General features: G+C 42.2%; 2 protein-coding genes across 4 annotated transcripts in view; one reads left to right on the forward strand and one right to left on the reverse strand.

The window, feature by feature from the left end:
* Positions 1-12,786, forward strand: part of LOC128736323 (protein PTHB1) — a 32,234-nt gene extending 19,448 nt beyond the window's left edge. The window contains exons 3-12 of one of the 3 annotated variants that reach the window (XM_053830798.1): positions 3,700-3,982; positions 4,044-4,141; positions 4,197-4,572; positions 4,646-4,779; positions 4,838-5,735; positions 11,050-11,233; positions 11,292-11,467; positions 11,530-12,041; positions 12,108-12,286; positions 12,357-12,786. In XM_053830798.1, coding sequence (XP_053686773.1) covers positions 3,700-3,982; positions 4,044-4,141; positions 4,197-4,572; positions 4,646-4,779; positions 4,838-5,735; positions 11,050-11,233; positions 11,292-11,467; positions 11,530-11,968 — 2,588 coding nt within the window. In that variant the 3' untranslated portion in view covers positions 11,969-12,041; positions 12,108-12,286; positions 12,357-12,786. Of the gene's footprint in view, positions 1-3,630; positions 3,983-4,043; positions 4,142-4,196; positions 4,573-4,645; positions 4,780-4,837; positions 5,736-11,049; positions 11,234-11,291; positions 11,468-11,529; positions 12,287-12,356 lie in introns of those variants that run through there. The other 2 variants (XM_053830800.1, XM_053830799.1) reach the window with 2 other exon arrangements.
* A 1,072-nt stretch (positions 12,787-13,858) lies between these two features.
* LOC128736322 (helicase domino) overlaps positions 13,859-21,123 on the reverse strand; it is a 35,703-nt gene continuing 28,438 nt past the window's right edge. Inside the window, exons 17-18 of the mRNA XM_053830797.1 lie at positions 19,016-20,755; positions 13,859-18,958 (exon numbers count right to left, since the gene is read on the reverse strand). Of these exons, the coding sequence (XP_053686772.1) occupies positions 18,386-18,958; positions 19,016-20,755 (2,313 nt within the window). The 3' untranslated portion in view covers positions 13,859-18,385. The remainder of the gene's footprint in view (positions 18,959-19,015; positions 20,756-21,123) is intronic.

The following is a 21,123-nucleotide window of genomic DNA, read 5'->3' on the forward strand; positions in this document are numbered from 1 at the left end:
TCGCAAGGTTTGCTCCCTTTTTTTAAACTGATAGGCCCCTTGGCGAACGAGGGGTCCACTGCTTCGAGGTATTAAAAGAGTAATTCTTATTTTTTAACCATTTTCAACCAATTAAGCGCATAAGTTCCAATACCAATATTTAAAGACCTTGTGTCAGTAGTGGCCCCGTTTCAGCGAAAATTACTCACCTCTTTTCTACCTGCTGTTTCGTCTTTCTTTTTTTTCCTGTCCCGTTTTTTCTTTTACGTTCCATTTTCGTCTTTTTCTTCCATTTTTAGGCCGTTTTTTCCTTTTTCCAGTGTCGTTTTTTGTTTTCTGTCTCGTTAGCTCTTTTTCTATTTCTGCTGTTGTTGTCTGTTCCGTTTTAGCTTTTCCTCTTTTTTGGTTACATTCTGTTTGCCGTTTTATACGTTGTCATTCCTTATCTCCATTTTTCTCGTTTTCTGTTCTTGTTTCTCAATTTCTTCTTCTTATTTTTTAACCCGTTTCTTCCCTTTTTTGTTCCATTTTTTCTCCTTTTCTTTCCAGTTTGTCCACATTTTTTTTCTCGTTTTCTTCGTTTTGTTTATCGTTATTCTTTCTTTTCTCTCATTTTTCTTGTTTTCTTTTTCACCCTTCCTCTTTTTCTGTTCAGTTTCGTTTTTTTGACTCGTTTCCCCTTTTTTCTCCCATTTTCTTCATTTACGCCCCGTTTTCAGTCCCATTAGGTCACGAGTTTTTTCTTGTGTATTTCTTTTTTTTCACGAGAGTTGTTCTTCTTTCTCTCTCTCGCGTTTTCCCTCTTTTTGTATTCAGTTTGACCAGTTTTTGTCACGTTTTTTCCCCGGACTCTGAGACGGGCTACCTCTGAATCCATCGGTGATATATATGTGAATATGTTAAGAAAATTTACTTACATTTTCATAAGAAATAAAATGAGGAAAACGAGAAAGACAATAAAGATAAACTAGACAAAAAAAGGTAAAAATAGAACAGAAAAAAAGAAAACAACGGGATAACAGCAAAATATGAATTTTTGAATTAAGTATATATTAAGGAAACCCGAATTTTTCGACTTCAGCAACAACAAAAAATGTTAATTTTTTTATAACGGTAGTTTTTACGCTCGGAAGGGGGGGGGGGACAGTAGAAGAAAGTATTGAAACAAAGGTATTTATAGTACCTTAGGGGCGGCAAGACGTGACGGGAAAAGAGCGAAAAATTAGGTAAGGGATAGTCATTGAAGTAACGCTGATTAAGAAGCGCACCGTTCCTCTTTACTCAAGCTGCGGGATCCGTGGAACGAAACCTAGTATAACTGGATCGTGCCAGCCCCTTTTATGTGCAACGACAAGGAGGAGAGCGTGATTATCGAAAGATCGGAAATGGCCAGGCGCTTGAAATAACATTTCGTTCTATGTACTGTGAAATGGGGAACAAGATGGAGCTGTCGGCATCAACAGAATAACGATTGAGGATGATGGACAAGCTGTGGATCCACCAACATTGGACAAGGTTAAGATACCAGCTAGATGTCGTATCCGAATCCAAAACACATCCTTGGTTCTTGAAGATAGCACACAGAATGACTTCGCTCGTTATTCTCGCGTTCCTCGACCTTACGGGAAACATTGTCCCACTCAATAGGATTATATACATGGCTGCCAGAAACAATATCGACTCAAAGTTTGGGCAGTGCTAACATTTTAAAAGTGACATAATTGTTTTATATTTAAGTTCATAACTAAGCTAGCTATGATTACTCTTGATTTGATCATAAACATTTGCTTACATTCAACCATGTCATTGCTATTCACTACACTAGAGAACTGGAAAACGATAAAGCCACTGAAAAGGACGGCATTGCCGCCGAGCTTTTGAATATCCGGAGCGCACGGCTGTATTGTGCAATCCGTCAGGCTATACTAAAGACATGGACTACATGGAAGGCCTATATGCCTTATTTACAAAAAGAACCATCGACTCGAATGCAGCAGTTTTCGGGGAATTATTCTATTCGACCTTGCATACTAAATTCTCTCCAGCGCACAGTGGGACGGCTTCAAAAATAGGCGGACATCAGCTTTTGCGGCGAAACTATTAAGTTTTCCGCATTAGTGTCTTCGCAAAAGTTTCTTGGTTTTTAATGTATTTTTTTTGTTAGATAAAAAAATTACATTAAGGAGGTGGGTCAATATATAGAGAAATTAACTTTTTTATTTTAGGACCAAAATAAACAGTCTCTAAGGAAAAGTGGTAGAGGACGTTTTTTAAAGAGTATTTGGTGAAGGAAGAAAGTTTCTATCCCTTAAGGGAAAAAAGATATTGAGCTGCACAATAACAAACCCCCTTAATATCAGTTTTCCTAATTTTACTTGCTTATTTTCATTTTTACGTAGCTTTGATGTTCAGTAAAGTTTAAGATATAGTAAAAATACATCTTTTTGCTGAAGAGAGCGAAGTTCTAACCCTATGGGATTTTGAGCTGTTACAGTTTTCATATAATTTTATAGTCAATTTTAAGGTGATTTATTTCAAAAAGGCGCAAGTATGCGCAGCCAACCTCAGCGACTTCAAGTGTTGTAAGGTAGTGCCTTTCATTTCCTGTATATGTCACGGTGGAACACGGTGGAACATTATGAGTGCGATTTCACGTCCTGCGACAGATCCTCGATAAATTTTGGGAATTCAACTGGTAGACCATTTGTTTAATTTGTTTATAAACTTCAAAGTGGCGTACGACTCAGTTAAATGATATAAGCTGTGATGGATTCTGCTTGAACCTGGTTTTCCAGCAAAACTAATTAAGCTTATACGTGCTAACCTTGATGGTTTAAAGTAAAGTGTCAGATGAACGGGTGAGATATTGGAATTGTTTCTGAGGTTAGATGATGTGAAGTAAAAAAGTGACGGACTGCCGAACTTGCTGCTTAACATTGTAACATTGTAAGGTGCTATTCGAAGTGCAGGCGTGCAGAGAAGCGTTGATATCCTAGAGTTTACGGACGATATCGTCGGTGTTAACCGTAAACCCACATTAAACATCCACGCATGACATTCGCACTTTTTGGAAAAGTAACTGTGCCGTGAACATCATCGTGAACAGCGGTTGGAAACGTTTTTTGAAGAATCACACGAAACCTAATTATGGCTTGCGATTTTCCCTTTGGCAAATTAAATAAACAAATCAAATGATTTAGAGGTTCTAGAGACAGGCTAAATTAATTTTGTTCATTTGACAGCATAACAAATAAAACTTTTAATGCCACAAAGCCCCACAGGATTTACGGAAAATAGAAGATGAGAAAAACAATTGGGTTTAATGCTATTTGCATGACTTAGGTAATCGAATACTGAATGATGCAAATGGCATCATAAAATTACATTCAGAAAACCAGAATTGAAAATAAATGCTTTTGTTGCTGTAATCAATGGCCGATTTTTGAAATGAGATTTTTTGTTTTCTAAAAGACAAAATCACAAAGTCGCTTAATAAGACGCTCACAAAAAAGAAGTTACAAAAACGAACTTCACCACTCATGTTTATGCTTACTACCTATCATGTATATTTACATGCCATGTTTCCGAATCCTACGCGTGGTTGCTATGGTAGCGGTGTTTCCAAAACAAAATACCAGTTCTCTGTAAACAAAATCCACAGAATATTACTTAACAGCAGAGAAAAAGTTACTTTTACAAAAACAATGTCCTTATTCAAAGTGTCAAATTGGTGGAAAACGCAGTGCCCTGATTTGGAACCAAGCTACGACTCTTTCTCGATGCACTGCGCTCGGTTGTGCATTCAGGAAGGTGAAAAGGACAGCATCCTAGTGGGTTCACATTCCGGGTGTTTCTCAATATACCAACCGACCAGTAAACCGTTCAACGAAGCGGATCTGGACGACAACGAGCAGTTTGAGAATGTTTACCAACATTCGGATGTGGTTCTGGAAATGCGGTTGCCTCTGCCGATCATTGGGATAACGGATGGAAAGTTTACTACGTGAGTTTTTTTAGGCAGTGTTGCAGAAGAATCTGCTGAAGCTGCTTTCAATTGATTTCAGGGCCGCCAAAGCAGAAGGCAGGCAGCACATAGGAATATTGCATCCCTTGAAAGTTTGCATATACCAAGTGCTAACTATCAGTGGAATTGCCGATCACGGTACGGTTAGGTAAAATGGTTAAATTGAAATGTTAATCCAATCCCTTGGTTTTAGGAGACCACACGAAGCTTCAGCTTCTATACGAGCACAGTTTAAGTAAATCAGCATTTTCATTCTGCCGTGGAAATTTTGGCGGTGTGAAAGGGCGAGATTTCTTGTGCGTTCAACATCTGGATGGTTCGTTAAAGTTTTTCGAACAAGATGGAATAAGCTATGAAGTTAGTTTGCCCGGCGAGAGAAATATCCCGTCACCTATTCACTACGTGGCACGGGTGGATTGCTTCGTTACGGTTTCCCCAAGCTGGGAACTGGAGTGCTACCGTTACCAGGATCTTTCGGAAACGAATGTGTCCCTACGGAAACATGAACCAATTTGGTCGCTGTGTATCGGCGAGTATGCCTTAGATTTTAATGTTCATCAAATGTCCGAGTAAGGAACAGTAGCCGTTTAAAGATTTAATTTCAGGAAGTGGTTTTTATAATGGAATAATCTTATATTGCAGCGTGGAATCGGTTATAATAATAATGGGAGAAAATAATCTCTTGTGTATAACGGACACAGGTAAAGTGCGTTTTATAAAGAAGCTTGATTACTCACCGGTTTGCCTTTATTCCTTTGTGATTGGTTGGTATTGGGGTAAGTCTGAAACATGATTGCAATGTGCTAGAATAATTCATACATGAACTACCAACAGAACCAGATACCCGTCTTATGATAGCATTGGTGTCCGAGAGTGGATCATTACTGCTCTATGAGGAGAGTCAAATTGTGTGGTCTGCTGAACTTCCCGAGATACCAGTTGCATTAGGCCGGGCTAATGTATCCTGCTTACCGGGTGCGTTAGTAACACTTGGCGCTACCGGTGCCCTCAATGTAGGATATCTTGGCTCGGAACCACACATTTTTAAAGTACCGCCCATAAAGCTAGCTCCCTTTGAAGTGGATAAGTGCCAAAAAGAATTGATGGAATTAGAAAATGAAATACGTTCCGGAGCAGATTTCAGTGACATTGCTGTGATCAATGCGGCAGCCGAACGTGAAGTAACGTTAAGTGCTCTCTTGGACTCTAAACTTGAAAAATGTCTACATCCTACACAAATTTCGTCAGAACAAAGTTCTATTTACATGTGTCAACTGGCAGTTACGATTAAATCCCACATCAATTTGGAATTACTTCAAATTTGCATCGCTGTAGATCCTGCGCTCAAATGCCATAAAGAAACATTCATGTTTCGCGATGTTCAACCCGACAGCCTTCTAAAGTTGGACACATGGATTCACCCGTACGAGCCTGTGGCACCTGCCACACTGAAAGTGCAAATTTCATGCTCCTACACTAACAAACAGGGCATTAGTCGTGTACTGCAGCATTCATCAATCTTTCTCCCCCTAGAACTTTTCGTGAAGACTGTATCGGCTTCGAAGGAAGCGGTTCACAAAGTTACACTAACCATCCACAGTGGAAACGATAATCTGGGGAATTTATTTCCTGAATTTATCAGCACCGGAAGCTCACACGCGCTAGGATTGCAATCGCTGATTACCGGAAGCAAAGTGACCATTGTGGCAGCTAAAAACACCAATCGTTTCAGGTAAGGCATACCTACCTATTTACGTTGTATATACTTACTTATACTGATACCATAGAATTCCACTTGCATAACAATGTTCCGCCAACATACTCGATCCATGCTGGTTCGTCTCCAGTTTCATGAGTGTCTGGTACTCCTAGGTTTTGCTCCACTTTTGGCCTAACCACCTAGAGGGGTGTGTATCTTTGCGTCTAGTATCACCCGGATTCAAGGCAAAAACTATTTTCCGAGGTTGCTGTCCGGCATTCTCGTTTATTTTCGTTAATTGTTTATTAATCAACGGGCTCGCTTTAGTCCCAATTATTGTCAGGTTAACATATAAAAAATCAGGTCGAATCAAGTGAGTAAAGTGATATCAAACATGTACAAATAAATTACCTTCCAAGTAGCGGCTTTCATAGCTGGGAAGACGGATCGGGTTTCTCCATGGCAGCTAAGATCTAAGAAAACGACGCTGAACGGACTCAATTCTCTCGAGGCAAAAGCCTCGAGTTGCTTTGGAAGAAAGTGACAGTCGTCAGTCGAACGGATCCGGAACATTTTGAGATCAACAGCATACGAGAGTCGTGGACTCTCAATGGTCAAATAACATCGTTGAAATAAAGCAGAAAATTCAGCGGGCCTAGGTGGCTTCCTTGAGGTATGCCTGACAAAGCTGGATAGCTATCAGACCGATAATCTCCAATGGCAACCACCAACTGGCGATCGGTGAGATATGAACAAAACCATTGCAAAAGGTTATCGCTAACACCAAGTCTATATAGTTTAACAATTGTGATGGCGTGTTTTATCTTGTCAAAGGTCGGCAGAAAAACATCTGTTTGAGCTCGTTGGGCCATACCTTCCGTTATGTTATGTATGATGTAAGAAACAGCAGATTAGTAGTGGTAGAGTGCTGGGAAGTGAAGCCATGTTGGTCAGCACTTAGATATTGCTTACAGTGAGAAATCTGTGGTTTCAAAACCACCAGCTCAAATAGTTTCGAGTTTCGACACTGCACTGCACTGCACTGCACAGCGATGTGATGCCGCGATAATTGTCTACAGCTCGTTTGCTTCCTTTTTCGTGTACAGGGAAAATGATATTTTGATTTCCTGGTACTCAGCAACCACCTGAAACCTCCTTCCGACAATATCCACGCACTGCAGCACTGTACATGATGCATTGTGACTTTCATCGGGTTTACTAGCTTCCAGAAAAGCTCTTTTCGTTCATCTATTTCCTTAGCTCTTAACGGTCAATAGTATCATAAACGGTCTTGAAATCTATGAATAGGTGGTGGGTAAGGATTTGATATTCGCGGCACTTTTGAATGATCTGTTGCAACACAAAGACTTGGTCTATTGTAGATCGCCCGTCCACAAAACCAGCTACATAACTTCTCATAAATCTGCTTGAAAGATGATCTGAGAAAAAACTTTATAGGCGGCGTTGAGAATAATGATCGCTCGGTAGTTCCCACATTCCAACTTCTCGCCCTTGTATATTGGGAATATTATAACCTCTTTCCACTCCTCCGGTAGCTGTCCTGTTTCCTAGATCCTGACTATTAGCCGGTGCAGACAGGTAACCAATCTATCCGGGCCATTTTTGTCACCTATCTTGTTATTCTTAAGCTGCTCGTTGGCTCCGATCTTTTCACCTATTACGGGAGTCGCACAGTATCCACCGTACTGATGTAGTTATTCCCGCTGTTATCTTGGTATTCGGTCTCCGCTCCAATCGCCTCACGTTCATCCGTCAAGATCCCTCCGTCTTTATTCCGACATGTTTCAACTCGTTGCACAAAGCTTTTGCGGGATACGTTCAGTTTCTTGTAGAATTCAAGGTGAAACGGTACTGAACCACAACGTGGCCGGAAATATGGCGTCCATGTGAGGATATAGGTGCCATCGATCCGGCCAAGTTGGGGTTCAGTACCGTTTCACCTTTAGCGTTTGCTGAGAGCGATACAGCTATTCCATGTCTTCACACACCATTTCTTCCAGGCTGCACTTCTCATTCTGGTAAAACTGGGTTTACTGTTTTCGTTTCTGTTCCACGTTTTATCGGGTGCCTTGTTGGAGCATCGACGCCCATGCTGTATGCTCGTCTCGTCTAACATCGTCTGGCATTTCTTGTCGAACATGTTGTTATGTCAGCGATCCCAAAAGTTCTTGTGCTAATTTGACTAAAACACACGTACCTTCCGATCCGCAAACTTTGAAATCACTGAAAAGTGATTATTAAAGCATATTATTGAAATTACGCAACTGACTTTATTTCTTAAATTCGTCGTACCGTTTTTAAATCCGTCCATCAAAATTTTTCATCGTCCGAACTAAAAATCACAACAATCTGCACGAAGGTAACGTGCATATATTTATGTAGGACGGCATGATAAATGTTATTCTGCAAAATTTCTGCAGGTCGGGCAAGTTTTCCTGGCTGTAGAATAACGACAATGCCTTGCGTGAGTTATTTTCATTTATGAATGACGGAAATTAAAACGATTAGTCGACATTTTATTCTTCGTCGCAAGAAAAAACATAGGAAATTTGGCTGGTAGGACTTCTTTAATGATAAAAAGCATTTAAATAGATCTCAGCTCACTTCGATTGATCGCGTATGATAGACAATAAACTAAAATATTGGGGAATAACTAGTGTGTCATGAAAATGCTGATATTTTTAATAATTTGTGTTGGATAGGACTGAAATAGGCATTTACGATGAAGCAGCAAGATACCCTAACTAATTTAGCGCTTTAGTATGAATTTATGAACTAGGAACCTAGTATAATAAACTAAATTGCGTTTATTTATTTATTTATATATTTGTACAATTCATCGGACAATTTGAGTCTAAATGAACACTTAAAAATTACCTATTATTAGTATTTACATTGTCAAATGCAAAAATTCGTTGGCGGTAAATGCCTGATTTATTCTTCTCACTCGTCTCCATTCAACTCGGTCTTGGGCCACTCGTCGCCAATTTCCTAGTCGTCTCAGAAGTCGCAAATCGCTTTCGTCCGGTCCCTCTGTTTCTGGTGCCGGTGGGGTTGTCGAAGAGGACTATTTTCGTCGCATCGTCGTCCGGCATCCTTACGATGTGTCCGGCCCACCGTAGCCTGCTAACTTTCGCTAGATAGGAGTCTCCCCAAGCTGTGCCTGTAGCTCGTGATTCATACTCATCCGCCACTCTCCGCTTTCAGTTTGTACTCCGCCAAATATCGTCCGCAGCACTTTCCGCTCGAACACGGCAAGGGCGAGTATGTCCTCCGTGAGCACGTCACGGCTTCAGGTCCATAAAGCACTACCGGTCTAATAAGAGTTTTGTACATTGTTAGCTTCGTGCGGCGGCGTACGTTTCCTGATCGTAGCGTTTTACGAAGGCAAAGGGCGATCCCAAATACACGAATCCCTCTGCCACTTCTAGTTCGTCGCCGTCAACAGTTACCGTCCGTGGGAGACGCGCGTATGTTTCCTTTGAGCCTCTTTTTTTCTCATGTATTTGATCTTCGACGCATTTATTTTTAGCCCAATTCTCCTAGACTCCGCTTTCAGTCTGGCGTAGATTGCTTCCGCCGTCGCAAAGTTCCTGGCTATGATATCGAAGTCATCTGCAAAGCCTAGAATTTGGCTACTTTAGTAAAAATCGTGCCTCTCGTTTCGATACCCGCTCGTTGGATCACCCCCTCAAGAGCGATGTTCAACAGCATGCAGGATAAACCGTCACCTTGTCTCAACCCGATGCGTCTCGAAGGAACTCGAGAGTGTCCCAGAGATGCGTACGAGACACATCACTCGATCCAATGTAGCTCTGATCAGTCGCGTCAGTTTTTCCGGAAAACCATGTTCGTGCATTATCTGCCATCGACTGTATCGTATGCTGCTTTGAAATCAATAAAGATGTGATGCGTGGGCACGTTATACTCCCGACATTTCTGCAAGATCTATCGGATAGTAAAAATTTGATCCGTAGTTGCGCGAGCCCCCATGAAACCCGCCTGATAATTCCCTACGAAACCTTGTGCTATCGGTGACAACCGGCGTAACAGGATCTGGGAGAGTACCTTGTAGGCAGGGTAAATGCGTGATGGTTCGTCAAAATTAAAAAGGTCAGCAAAGCAGTTGAATTGTCTGGTCATGGAAGCGATGGGAGAGCTGGCAGCTAATTGCGTTGAATAGGAGTCTTCCTGTGATATCATTCTGGGTCGTAAAATTCTCGAAGGTGCGTAAAATCTGATTTGCGATAGGATGTCCGGCGTATCATATTCGCCAGTAAAAAAGCTTGCAGACAAATAAAGATTGCGAAACCTGTCTACGTCGACTAAGAGTGCTTAAACCCAAAAGACGACACCGGTCTTCGTACGGCGGTAAATATTGTTGATCCCTCCAGGGAAGATGACGAAGCAAAGTTTCTGTAGATACAGAATAGCAGTGATCGCAAATTGCTACCCTGTGGTACACCATTTGTAAACTCTGCAGACCGACTGTAACCAAGTTGTGCGAAAAGTTGCCCATCCGTAAGATATGTTTCCAACCATCCGCATAATCTTTGTAGTACACCCCAGTTTCTCCAACTTGCTCAAAAGAATAGTATGATTAACGGCATCAAAAGCGTCTTTCAAATCAGTATAAACCGCATCTAATATCAGTTTACAAGAAATGCTTTCATTGGTTACAGAATATTGCACGAGAAAAGCCTTTCTACAGTCTAATCTTTTGGGGGTTTGCTGACATGGTGTTACAAAGAGATATTTGTTTTCACAAATTATTTTATTTTTTATTAAAGAAAATTTGCTTTGCATTCTAAAGCAATCGACACAGTCAACTCTTGCGAATACTTGAACCGCAACTGCTGGAAGTTCTTGTCCCTGGGTATTACCTGCGCGTTTTTGTCCGTATACTACTCCATGGCCTTTTCTAAATACTCATTCAAGTAAATCTACTGGTTGAAGTTTCTGGTTGCAACGAAAATGTCGCTAGAGACATTTCAGGTACAAATAGCCATCCAAAACAGACATTTCTTAGCGAGCTTCGACAGTTTCATATGCTTGAAAATGTCTGCAACCTTCTCACTTCCGATTGCCGTATAAAACTCCTTCCGCTCCATCACTATAAAATTTTGTCATCATCGTCGTGTACAGTTTCCAGTACAGTGCAGTGTACAGATCATGCTTTGGCCCTCTTGTTATGCTTGTCGTCGCGATTTGAAGTCATTACCTTTTTATAAGTCGACTTCCCCAGTCGACCCCTGAATTCAATACAAAAATAGCTTCAAAAATTTAGATCGCTTCAAGTACTCTATCTAGAACAAACTCATTTCAGGGTACAATCCGAGGACCTTCTTGCAATCCCACTGATCGTTACGAGCATAGTGGAAAGAATAAGTCGCAACAACAGGGATTCTAGCAAACAAATGGTTACGATATCGTCAAATCCGCCGATTGACGAATTTTTGGAGCAGATTGACCATCACTATGAACTTCGGCAAGCGCATCAGAAGATAAAGGTTAATAAAACATGAAGTTATATTTTCACTTTCACCCTACAGAAATGAACCATTTTAGAATGAACTTGAAATTCGAACGGATCAGATGCGTTTGTTCGAGCGACGGTTTGTAGTTAAACTACAAGAAAGAGCGATCCGCGCTCTGGATGGCATCCTAATGCTACTGAAACAGAATCATACCGATATAGCTAACATTTGCAACTCTATTAAGGCTACAGAACATCAAATTAAAATGTAAATGTGAACCTATTATGTCAAATGTTCCATGAAAAATTATAATCGATCTATCCCTTAAGCTCTCAAATTCAACTGTCCGGATTGCTGAAACTGCTGGAAGTTAATTTTATCTATTCGGATATTCCACCTAAGTATCACGACACAATCAGCAACATTCTGGCCGCACCGGTATTCGACGGTTTCGAGCTCGGTTGGGAGGAAATGCTGCAACCGGTACTAAAATTTCTCGCCCAAACCGGTCCATTCCGAGCCAACGAAGGGATATCGTCGTTTGATGAAAAATTCGTTTTCGGAACCGAGGAAGTTTTCAGTATCGAGCAGTTTAGGAAGCAGTTTGCCGATCTGCTGAGCCGCATTAGTGGAAAATGCTCCCAAAGCGGTCGAGCTAGCGCAGACTTCGACGAAGACCTGGAAGATTTGGCGAGGGAAAACGAAGAAGAGTACAGCGAATGGGTGAGCTACGATAAATCCAGCGAGTTACCGTTCCACCACCAGTGAGGTTTCGGATACGATTACAGCGATTACAGATTGGGACAATTTTGTTCTGAACCTATCTCGCTTTATTTGGAAGGTAAATTTAGTACTGCGTTTAAGTTATATAGTACAAAATGTTAATTCTGCCTCATTATATTAACAGCAATAAATAAACAATCGCTTTTCTATCAGAGTGGAGGTTACAACACAAAACTTCGATCGTTTTTTTTTCGATCACAAATATCTATTTTTGTTTCGCAGAAAGAAACTTTTTTTTTGCTTGCTTAAGTTCCTAAATGAAACGTACATCACATCACTGAAAAATTGGTCACATGCTAAACCGTAAGCAACAATTAGATTAAGTCATTTTATAGCCCCTGTTAATAAATGTATTTTGAAATTTTTTTTTGAGTTTTGCAAAACTACACTTAAATAGGTAAAGATTTCCAGCTTTACTGTTAATGGCGAATAGTGTGTTCCGCATTCTATCACGGCTAAAAAGAAAACATCAAACCAAACAACAGCTTTAATCCACGAAGAGTAGATTCACAAATTTGCTGCATCCAACCCGCCAACAGCTGTGGCAGCTTCCTATTCTATTCTATTGGAGGAACTCATCGCTTTATGTTTCGACGGTTGAGAAAAATATTGATTAAAGTAAAACAACTAATGCAATGCAATGTTTTAAAATGGTTCTGTAAGACAGATTTAGATTCTAGAACTAGCTGAGACATTTCTTTATTGTTAATAAATTAGAGTGGAAATATTCTGCTTATTTGAGAGCTAAATGAATGTCTTGTCAAAACCAAGGCCGATGTGTATTTAACGACCATTGATAAAGAAACTAGAGGGATATTAAAATTGAGAAATTTTGTTATTCTGAATAGACATTTCAGACATTGGTCATGAAAGTCTGACTGAATTAATAAAAGCAAAAGTTTACTTAGGCTTACTGGTATAGCGAAATCGAACCCGAACCCTGCTGTGTCCATTTACTTAAGCTACAGAAACTTCTACCCTTACCCCTCGTGGTACCAACCGAAATACGAGCAACCTCAGGGGAGATCAGGTAACCAACTCTGGTGGTAATTAAAGTCGTATAGCGACGACTCATGCGAATACTGACCACTACGAGGCCCAAGCGTCTGAGCGACGTTTTCTCATTCTAGATTGCGTTGAGAACGGCTCACGACAGCGTCTGACCCGAAATAGGCGACTCAATAAGGAGACGTGTTGGCTTGAATGCTAAAACCATGGCGGTAATCCCATTATGAGATTCGGTACACTCAAGTCTTTTTTTACACGGTTTGTTTTTTTCGGTTACTCAAGAACGGTGCAATTTAGGGACCATTTACAAAATACGTGACGAATGTCGGGCCTCTCCCAAATGTATTGAGAAATAAATGAATGGTCCCTTAGTTGCCCCGTTCTTAATATTCGAAAAAACAAACCGTATAAAAAAAGTACTTGAGTGTAGTGTGTCTTCAGGGAGGCAACCTAGCTATCTAAATATGTCAGCGAATAATCAAGAAAATTGTACTCGAAAAATTTGGCATGAAGCCGGACAACGGAATACGGAGATGGGATGGAACGTTTGTTGCTAGAAGTGCAAATCGCAAAATTTCAGTGTGCCTACACCAAGCAGCAAGTAAGTACTCTCCCAGAATGTATGGACGCAATCAGAAACCGCTGATATTTCGCAAAGCTTTATATTTAGTACATTTTTGTAGCTGAAAAGTCGTACGAGCAGTGATCAGGAAGTTCAGTGAAGATAACTTGTTTGAGAATAAATCAAAAACGGGTAGAGAAAAAGTCCTGCCAGCAGTCGTTTGCATAATCGTGTAATGAAGGCGTTTGAGAAGGCCAATTTTAACAGAGTGCTAGAGCTACCAACGGATGGCCTTTTTTTAAAAAAAATCGCCAACGCACGTTTCAAAGTCGGTGAAGGCCAAAGACCGTGCAAAACTAGCTAAACATTGTCGCGAAGGAAAATTTAGCCCTTGCTGTGAAACAAATTAAGCATTATCCTGAGAAGGAAAAGCGCCAGGAAGACAAAGTAGAACAAGTAGTTTATTTTACCACAGACAAACAGACGAGATACCCGTATTAATTCCATCATTCATGCAAAACCGCTCATTTATAAAAAAAATCATGTTTTGCAGCATGGCCACATTGCAGTGTTCGGTATAAAACCAAACAAATGTAAAAGTCCTACAATATAAGCCCTACAAATATAAGTTACTCCATAACATGCATAACAGAAGGTGCTAGCATACAAGCAAAATGTGAAGGACGATGGTTTTTAAAGGATTTTCTTCTATGTGGCATGTTAGTTTGTCAGTGATTTTACTATGCCAGTCCAGCAAGGAATAGCCTTCACTCGATTCAACTACTAGTCTTGATCCGGGCACGTTCTATGAGAACATGATCCAATCGCGTATGGGCTATCACGCTGAAACTTGACATAGTCTGCTAAGAATCTATTCTTAACTGAGTTCTTCAATGACCTTTCATTTGGAGATGGAACAGAAAGAAGACATGATACCATGTCGAGGCGTTTCCAAACGGATGCAACCTGCTCCAACCTCTCTGCTGCTTATGATAAGTTACAACGATTGCCAAGCTCGAGAGGACTTGGGGCTTCGCGGCTACCTATTGCTATGGCTGAAGTCCTACTTGGCTTACCGGCATATGGCTGTTAAAATCGGATTATCAATATCCAGCGGATTTATTGCTATGTCCGCTATTCCACAAGGCAGCCACCTGGGCCCACTTATTATTGTACTATACTTCAACGATGTGAACTTTTCGCTACGAGGACCCAGACTTTTCGTTGCTGATGATCTTAAGATGTTTATTAACATCTTTCTGCAACAACAACTGGAGAGCCTTTCAAGATGGTTTCGTCCGGAACCCGTAACGAATATAATGGTGCTTAATATTAGCTTTTCGGTTGTATCGTTCTCCAGGAAAAAACGGACAATCCTTTTTGGCTATCATGTCGGCGGTGAACTGATTAAAAGAAAGTCCTACATCATGGACCTGGAAGTTCGCCTAGATCAGCTACATAGTTGCTAAAGCATCCCACAGTTTTTCTAAAGGGCGTTGATCGGTTAAAGAATATACAACGCAATAGTTGATTCCGATTCGATTCGATTGCTCTCCGTCGCCTGTAATGGAACAACCTGGAGTAACCAGGAAAAATCTGTGCCGAGCAATCCATGATAGCTGATACCCTAAAGGTGAGGGCCGATTTTCCATGGCTTCTCAACCAAAGTAGTGTACGAGCTCAATCACGAATTTTTCTCCAAGCGCTGTTTTGAAGCACAAATTATGCAGCAAACGGACCACTGTCCGGTTACAACGGTATAAACACATAAACAATTTAAACAATTTAGAAGTGCACATGGAAGCTAGTGTAATATCCCAGCAACAGAGTTACCACGAAGGACCAATTACCATCATAGTACTACACCAGCGGAGTGGTGACGGGCACGTGCCACTACGGAAAAATTTCTTACTAACTGACAGATCTTGCAGAAATGTTGAGAGTACAACGTGCCATCGCATCACATCTTTAATGGCTTCAAAGCATCATACGATATTGTCGATCGAAACCAGCTATGGCAGATATTGCACTAGCCCGGTTTTCCGGACACATTGACGCGACTGATCAGAGCTACATTGGATCGAGTTATGTGTTTCGTGCGCATCTCCGATACACTCAAGTTCCTTCGAGAGGCGGCAAGGGTTGAGACAAGGTGACACTTTTCAACAGCGCTCTAGAGGAAGTGATCCGAAGACGGCGCATCTAAGCGAGAGGCACGATTTTAAGCAAAAGTAGCCAATGGTTAGGCTTTGCAGATGACTTTGATATCATAGCCAGAAACTTTGTGTCGGCAGAGGCAATTTACACCAGACTGAAAGCGGACTCTAGAATTGAGCTAAAAATACATAAATGCCGAAGATCAAGCACATGAAAGGTGGAGGCTCAAAGAAGACGGGCACGCGCGTTTGCCACCGATGGAAGCTGTAGATGGCGAAATGGTAAAGGAGTACTTGTATTGCTGGTAGCCGCTGCCTCCCAGATAGCCTCGAAGTGCGACGCTGCTGGAAGGTATGTTCGAGTCTTAGCTGAGAGAGACTGTAAGAGTCAATAGGATCGTAGTACCAGCCCGTATTTGCCTGAACTCTTACAGCTGATGGCGAATACAAAACCCTCATTGGACCGTGAGTTCTTTATGCACATGAAGCTGTGACGCTGCACATGGAAGACATACCCGTCCTTGCAGTTTTCGAGGGAAAGGTGCTGCGATATTTGGCGATGTGCAAACTAAAAGCGAATAATGATGGAGATGTATGAATCACGAGCTACAGACACAGGTTTGGAGAGCTTCACATCGTAAAACCTGGCGAATATCGCTGGGTTAAGGTGAGCTGGAATGTTTCCAGCCTGGAAACCGTGGATGCCGGACGACGGTGCGGAGAAAAGGATCTGAGACGCCCGCCAAATTGGGCTCAGGTAGCCCAACACGGCTGCGGATCAACCCGCTGTCAACGACATACTCAGTTTGTCAATTTAACGCTAAGTTCCTTCAAAAAAACATGTTATAAAGAGTAAGTTCGAGAAGCTGACAAACGGTAAGGCTGTTGGGAAGGACGGTATCCCGGTTGAACTATTAAAAGCGGAGCGAGAGCGGCTATATAAAGCAATCCACCCGACTATTGTCAGAATCTGAGAGGAAGAGCAAATGCTGAAGGAGTGATTGGAATGCCTCATTTGCCCTATTTTCAAAAGAAGAGTTCGACTCGAGTGTAAAAACTATCGAGGCATTACATTGCTCAATTCTGCCTATAAGATGCTTTCCTGTACCCTGTTCTGTAGACTGAGCCCGTTTCTGAGTTCTTCGTCGGCGAGTACCAAGACGGTTTTTATGAGGGCGCTCCACGATGGATCAAATGTTTACCCAGCGTCAGTTGCTAGACACGTTCCGGGAGTACAACTCGCAGACTCATCGTACGATTCAGTCAAAGGAAATCAACTAATGGCAGATAATGTTAAAACGCGCTTTTCTGACAAAATTAATTACGCTTACTAAAAACGCTGGAATACATTTTGACAGCGAACGTAGGAGTCCAAATGGTGTTGATGCTGAGGTGGAACTGGATAGGGAACAATAGGCCGTATGAATAAAACAGTTTACTTTGCTTTTCCTGTTTAAATCGTATGGGAGCATTTGCTCGAACTCTTTTATTCATACGACCTGATATGAAGTAATTGAGGAGTTCATATACCTTGGTATGATCGTGACATGTGACAACGATGTAAGTCGCAAAGGAAAACAACGACTTGTAGTCGCAAATCGGACTTTCTACGGATTACGTAGCCAGGTGAAGTCCCGTAGTTTGCAAATTCACACAAAACAAGCACTCTACAGAACACTAATTCTCCCGGAGGTCCTGTACGGACATGAATCATCACCCCTATTCTGTATTTCGAACGGATCTTTATTTCGTTCGACTTATTTCGAACGAGTTGTTTTACCAATTTGATTTTGCTGGCGGAATAAAGAATTCGAAGAATTCACTTTCGTTCGAAAAACCAGTTCGTTCGATATACAGAATTCGTTCGGCGCAGGATCGATGACCAACCGTCGCCGCTAAAGTAAGGTAAGTAAGACGGGAACGTGGAAGAACACATCCAGCAGCTGCAGAAAGTCATTCCACATTTCACGAGAACGTTTATTAGCTTCAGACCCTTTTCACTTATCATCGAATGAAGACTGCGTCTTCTAATAAATGGTCAGAATGGTTCCTCCTGTTTACAACCTATACATTCGCATATCTCAAATGACAATTTGAGTATTGTCACATGTAAGGTATTGGCGTGCTCCGACCAGTACAGAAGGACTAGCTTTTGAACGTGATTTAGTTTGCAAAAATAAATTATTCATATAAACGATGAGACTAAAAACTATAAAAGTTTCACACAAAACTTAAGAAATCTTTAGTAAACAACTGAAGTGCGGAAATTGAACGTATGGGTGATATCACAACAGACCAATATTCAATGTAGAGTGTATCATATTTTAAAATAATAACAACAATTGTTCGTTTAATTTCGTTACGGGAAAAACATTTTAGAGGTATTAAATAGCTTTTAAACTATTTCACAATAGTTTAAAAAAACTTATTTTAATTTTCCAGCTTCGATAGAACAACTTGAAGCTTTTATTAGCATCTAGGTACGTCGTAATTGAGAAAAAAAAATAATAGCACACGATTTTAAAGTTGAATTTCCTCAGCCTCTGAACTTTTGAACTTTTCAACGTTGGCAAAACCCAAGCGGATGAGTTCCTCACTACCAGTATAATACTTACACGCACACACTGGACACTGGACTTATCACTAAAGACGACGTCAAACTCTCTCTCTCTGTCTCTACTTCCCACTTGGAGATTGTTTCTTTTTGATCATGCTCACCTGCTGCTGCACTACGGTAGGTTGTTGCACTTGCTGTTGTTGTTGTTGTTGTTGCTGCTGCTGTTGTTGCTGTTGGGTTACTAGTTGCGTTTGCTGCTGTGCTTGCACCACAGTTGCTGTACCATCGGCCACCGCTCCCGAAGATGCCGTTATGATCTGTTGTGGTTGAGCCTGAATCTGCAGCACCTGTTGCGTAGCAGCTTGCGATTGAGCTTGCTGCTGGGATTGGGCAGCCGCAACGGTCAACTGTTGTGCTTGCTGTTGTTGCAGCTCGGAACTGGCAGTCGCAGCGACGGTTTGTGACTGCTGAACCGTCACCGCAACCAGTGAACCGCCGGAAGTTTGTAATCGTACAGGGCTATTGTTTTGGCGTTGGTTCTGTTGGTTTTGGAGTGCCGTGAGTATGGCTTGTTGCTGTTGGGCAGGTGTTGCTCCCGCTGCTACCTTTATGGTACCGATGTTTTGTGTCGGCACGTGCGCTCGAATGTTACCGGCCGCAATAGCTTGCGCAGCCGAGGTCGCTGTCACCACCTGTAATTGTCGAGGTAACTTAGAATAAACTTTTTTACGGATGTTTTGATCACAAACCTGAATCGTTTGTCTTTGGTTGGCTTGCTGGGAAACGGAGACCGGAATAACCCTTCCGACGCTGGTTTTACCCAGCACGATCTGCCCGCCGGTTCCAATGGAAGCCGGTTGGGCGTGCCTTATGACTTGCTGTATCTGCTGAACCGTTACCGTTCCTGCGGGTAGATTCTTCGGACTTTGCACAAAAAGTTGTGTCGGTTGCCCGGCCTTTCCAGTCACTTGAGTGATTTGAGTCATTTTGCCACCGCTCTTTCTTTGCTGGGCTGCAATTATTTGCTGCTGTAGCTGCAGTTGTCTTACTTGACTTTGATTGCTGATAGTTTTTATCTGTCCGGCTTTCACTTGAGACAAAGTCATTCCGGTGGCTGCCACCGTACCGCTGGACGTTTTAACAAGCGCAGCTATTTGTTGGTTTGAAGTGCCCGCCTGTTGGACCTGTAGGTTTGCTGGGGCGAAGATTTGCGCTTGTGGGATTAGCTGTGGTTTATGCTGCTGGCTGATGATTTGTCGCTTCACCATCAGTTGCATCTCGTTCTCGGTCACTTGTCTGGTTGTAATCATTTGTTTTGTGCCCACATGTTTGATAAATTGGGTCCTTTGCTGTCCCGGTCCAACCTGGACGGTGGCAATCGTTCCGGCTTGGGTCACAGTTCCGCTTGCGGCAGTGCTAACCGTGGTAACGGACACTTTCTGAGCAGCCTGTTGAACCTGAACCGTCTGACCGACGGTTCCAGTTTGGATAATATTTCCCTGTATGATAGCTGGGCTAACCAACGTAGGTTGGCCAGCAGCTTGTTGCAGGACCGTGGTGGTTCCTGGTTGCCCGGCGGCACTGGGATGAAGTACTTTGACTTGCTGCCGGATTGGTTGCTGACGAAGGAATTGAATTTGCGATGTGTTGATCGGTTTACCGGCGCTGGTTACCGTTCCAACGGATATTCCTTTAGCTACAACCCCGGATACTTGCTGTCCAGCCATCGATAGGCGTAGCTGTGCCGTTTGCAGTTGTGCCTGAGTTAATCCTTGACCTAGACCACTGACACTGACCACGGTTGGGCTTTGCGATCCGGAACGCTGATGAAGAACCACCTCTTGTAGAGTGCCAGGTGGAGCGACAATTCGCTGAGCTCGGAGAGCGGACGTCGTAAGAGCAGCAACTTGCGATTGTTGGATTGAACTACCGGTCGTCATGACTGTACCGACGGTGGCCAATTGAGCCACCGACACAACCTGCGGTAGCGATTGGGTCGCCAAAGTTTGGACTATGGTGTTGGAGGATTGAGTAATTGAAGGGCTGCTCTGAATAATCTGAGGTGTCGATTGGTGAATGGAAACAATCTGCGGCTGAGATAGTTGTACCGAGTTCGACGATATGGTCGTAACAGGGGTTGTTAGAACAACGGAAACTTGCTGTTGCGGATTGTTCTGAGCTACGGCTAGTTGCTGGGTCAGCAGGTTTTGATTTGGTTGACTGGCTACGATGGCCTTAACAATTTGCTGTTGACTCGGGGTGGAGCAGATGTTCACCACGGGTTGTGGACGACCGGTTTGGATCGAGGGTGCCTGCACGAGAGTGGCCACGGTGGGCGATGTGTTGGTGCCAACACCACAAACAACGATTGTGGCCTGCTGCACCTGACCGCCGCCCGGTGTACCGGCGGAAACATGTTGCGTGTGCTGCTGAATTTGAATTTGCTGCGATACCTGCGGTTGAATCACATGCGGTTGTGGTTGAACGACCTGTTGAATGAGCATGTTATAGGGTAAATGATTGAACTTAGTTAATAAGACCGTTGCAAATTATATTTAAAGTATTTGTCCTCCTTCCCATTTGAAATTGACTTTAAAAATCAAGAAAAACTTGTTGAACTGTTGCCCAACATTGGAAAGACAAAAACTTTATAACAAATTTCTAATGGCCTAATGGGATTATAGTCAACTCTTTTACTACTTAGAATGCACAAGATTGCATTATATTTTATAAAGATTGTGTGACATTGCCTGAAAGTTACTTGACAGAAAACCATTCCACAGAATGAACTATTTGTAGGAAAACCATTCTTCAGAATATACCATCTGCTAGAATACCATTCCCTACGGGACGCGGA

The sequence above is a fragment of the Sabethes cyaneus genome, chromosome 2, assembly GCF_943734655.1.
Source record: "Sabethes cyaneus chromosome 2, idSabCyanKW18_F2, whole genome shotgun sequence".
NCBI lineage: Eukaryota > Metazoa > Arthropoda > Insecta > Diptera > Culicidae > Sabethes > Sabethes cyaneus.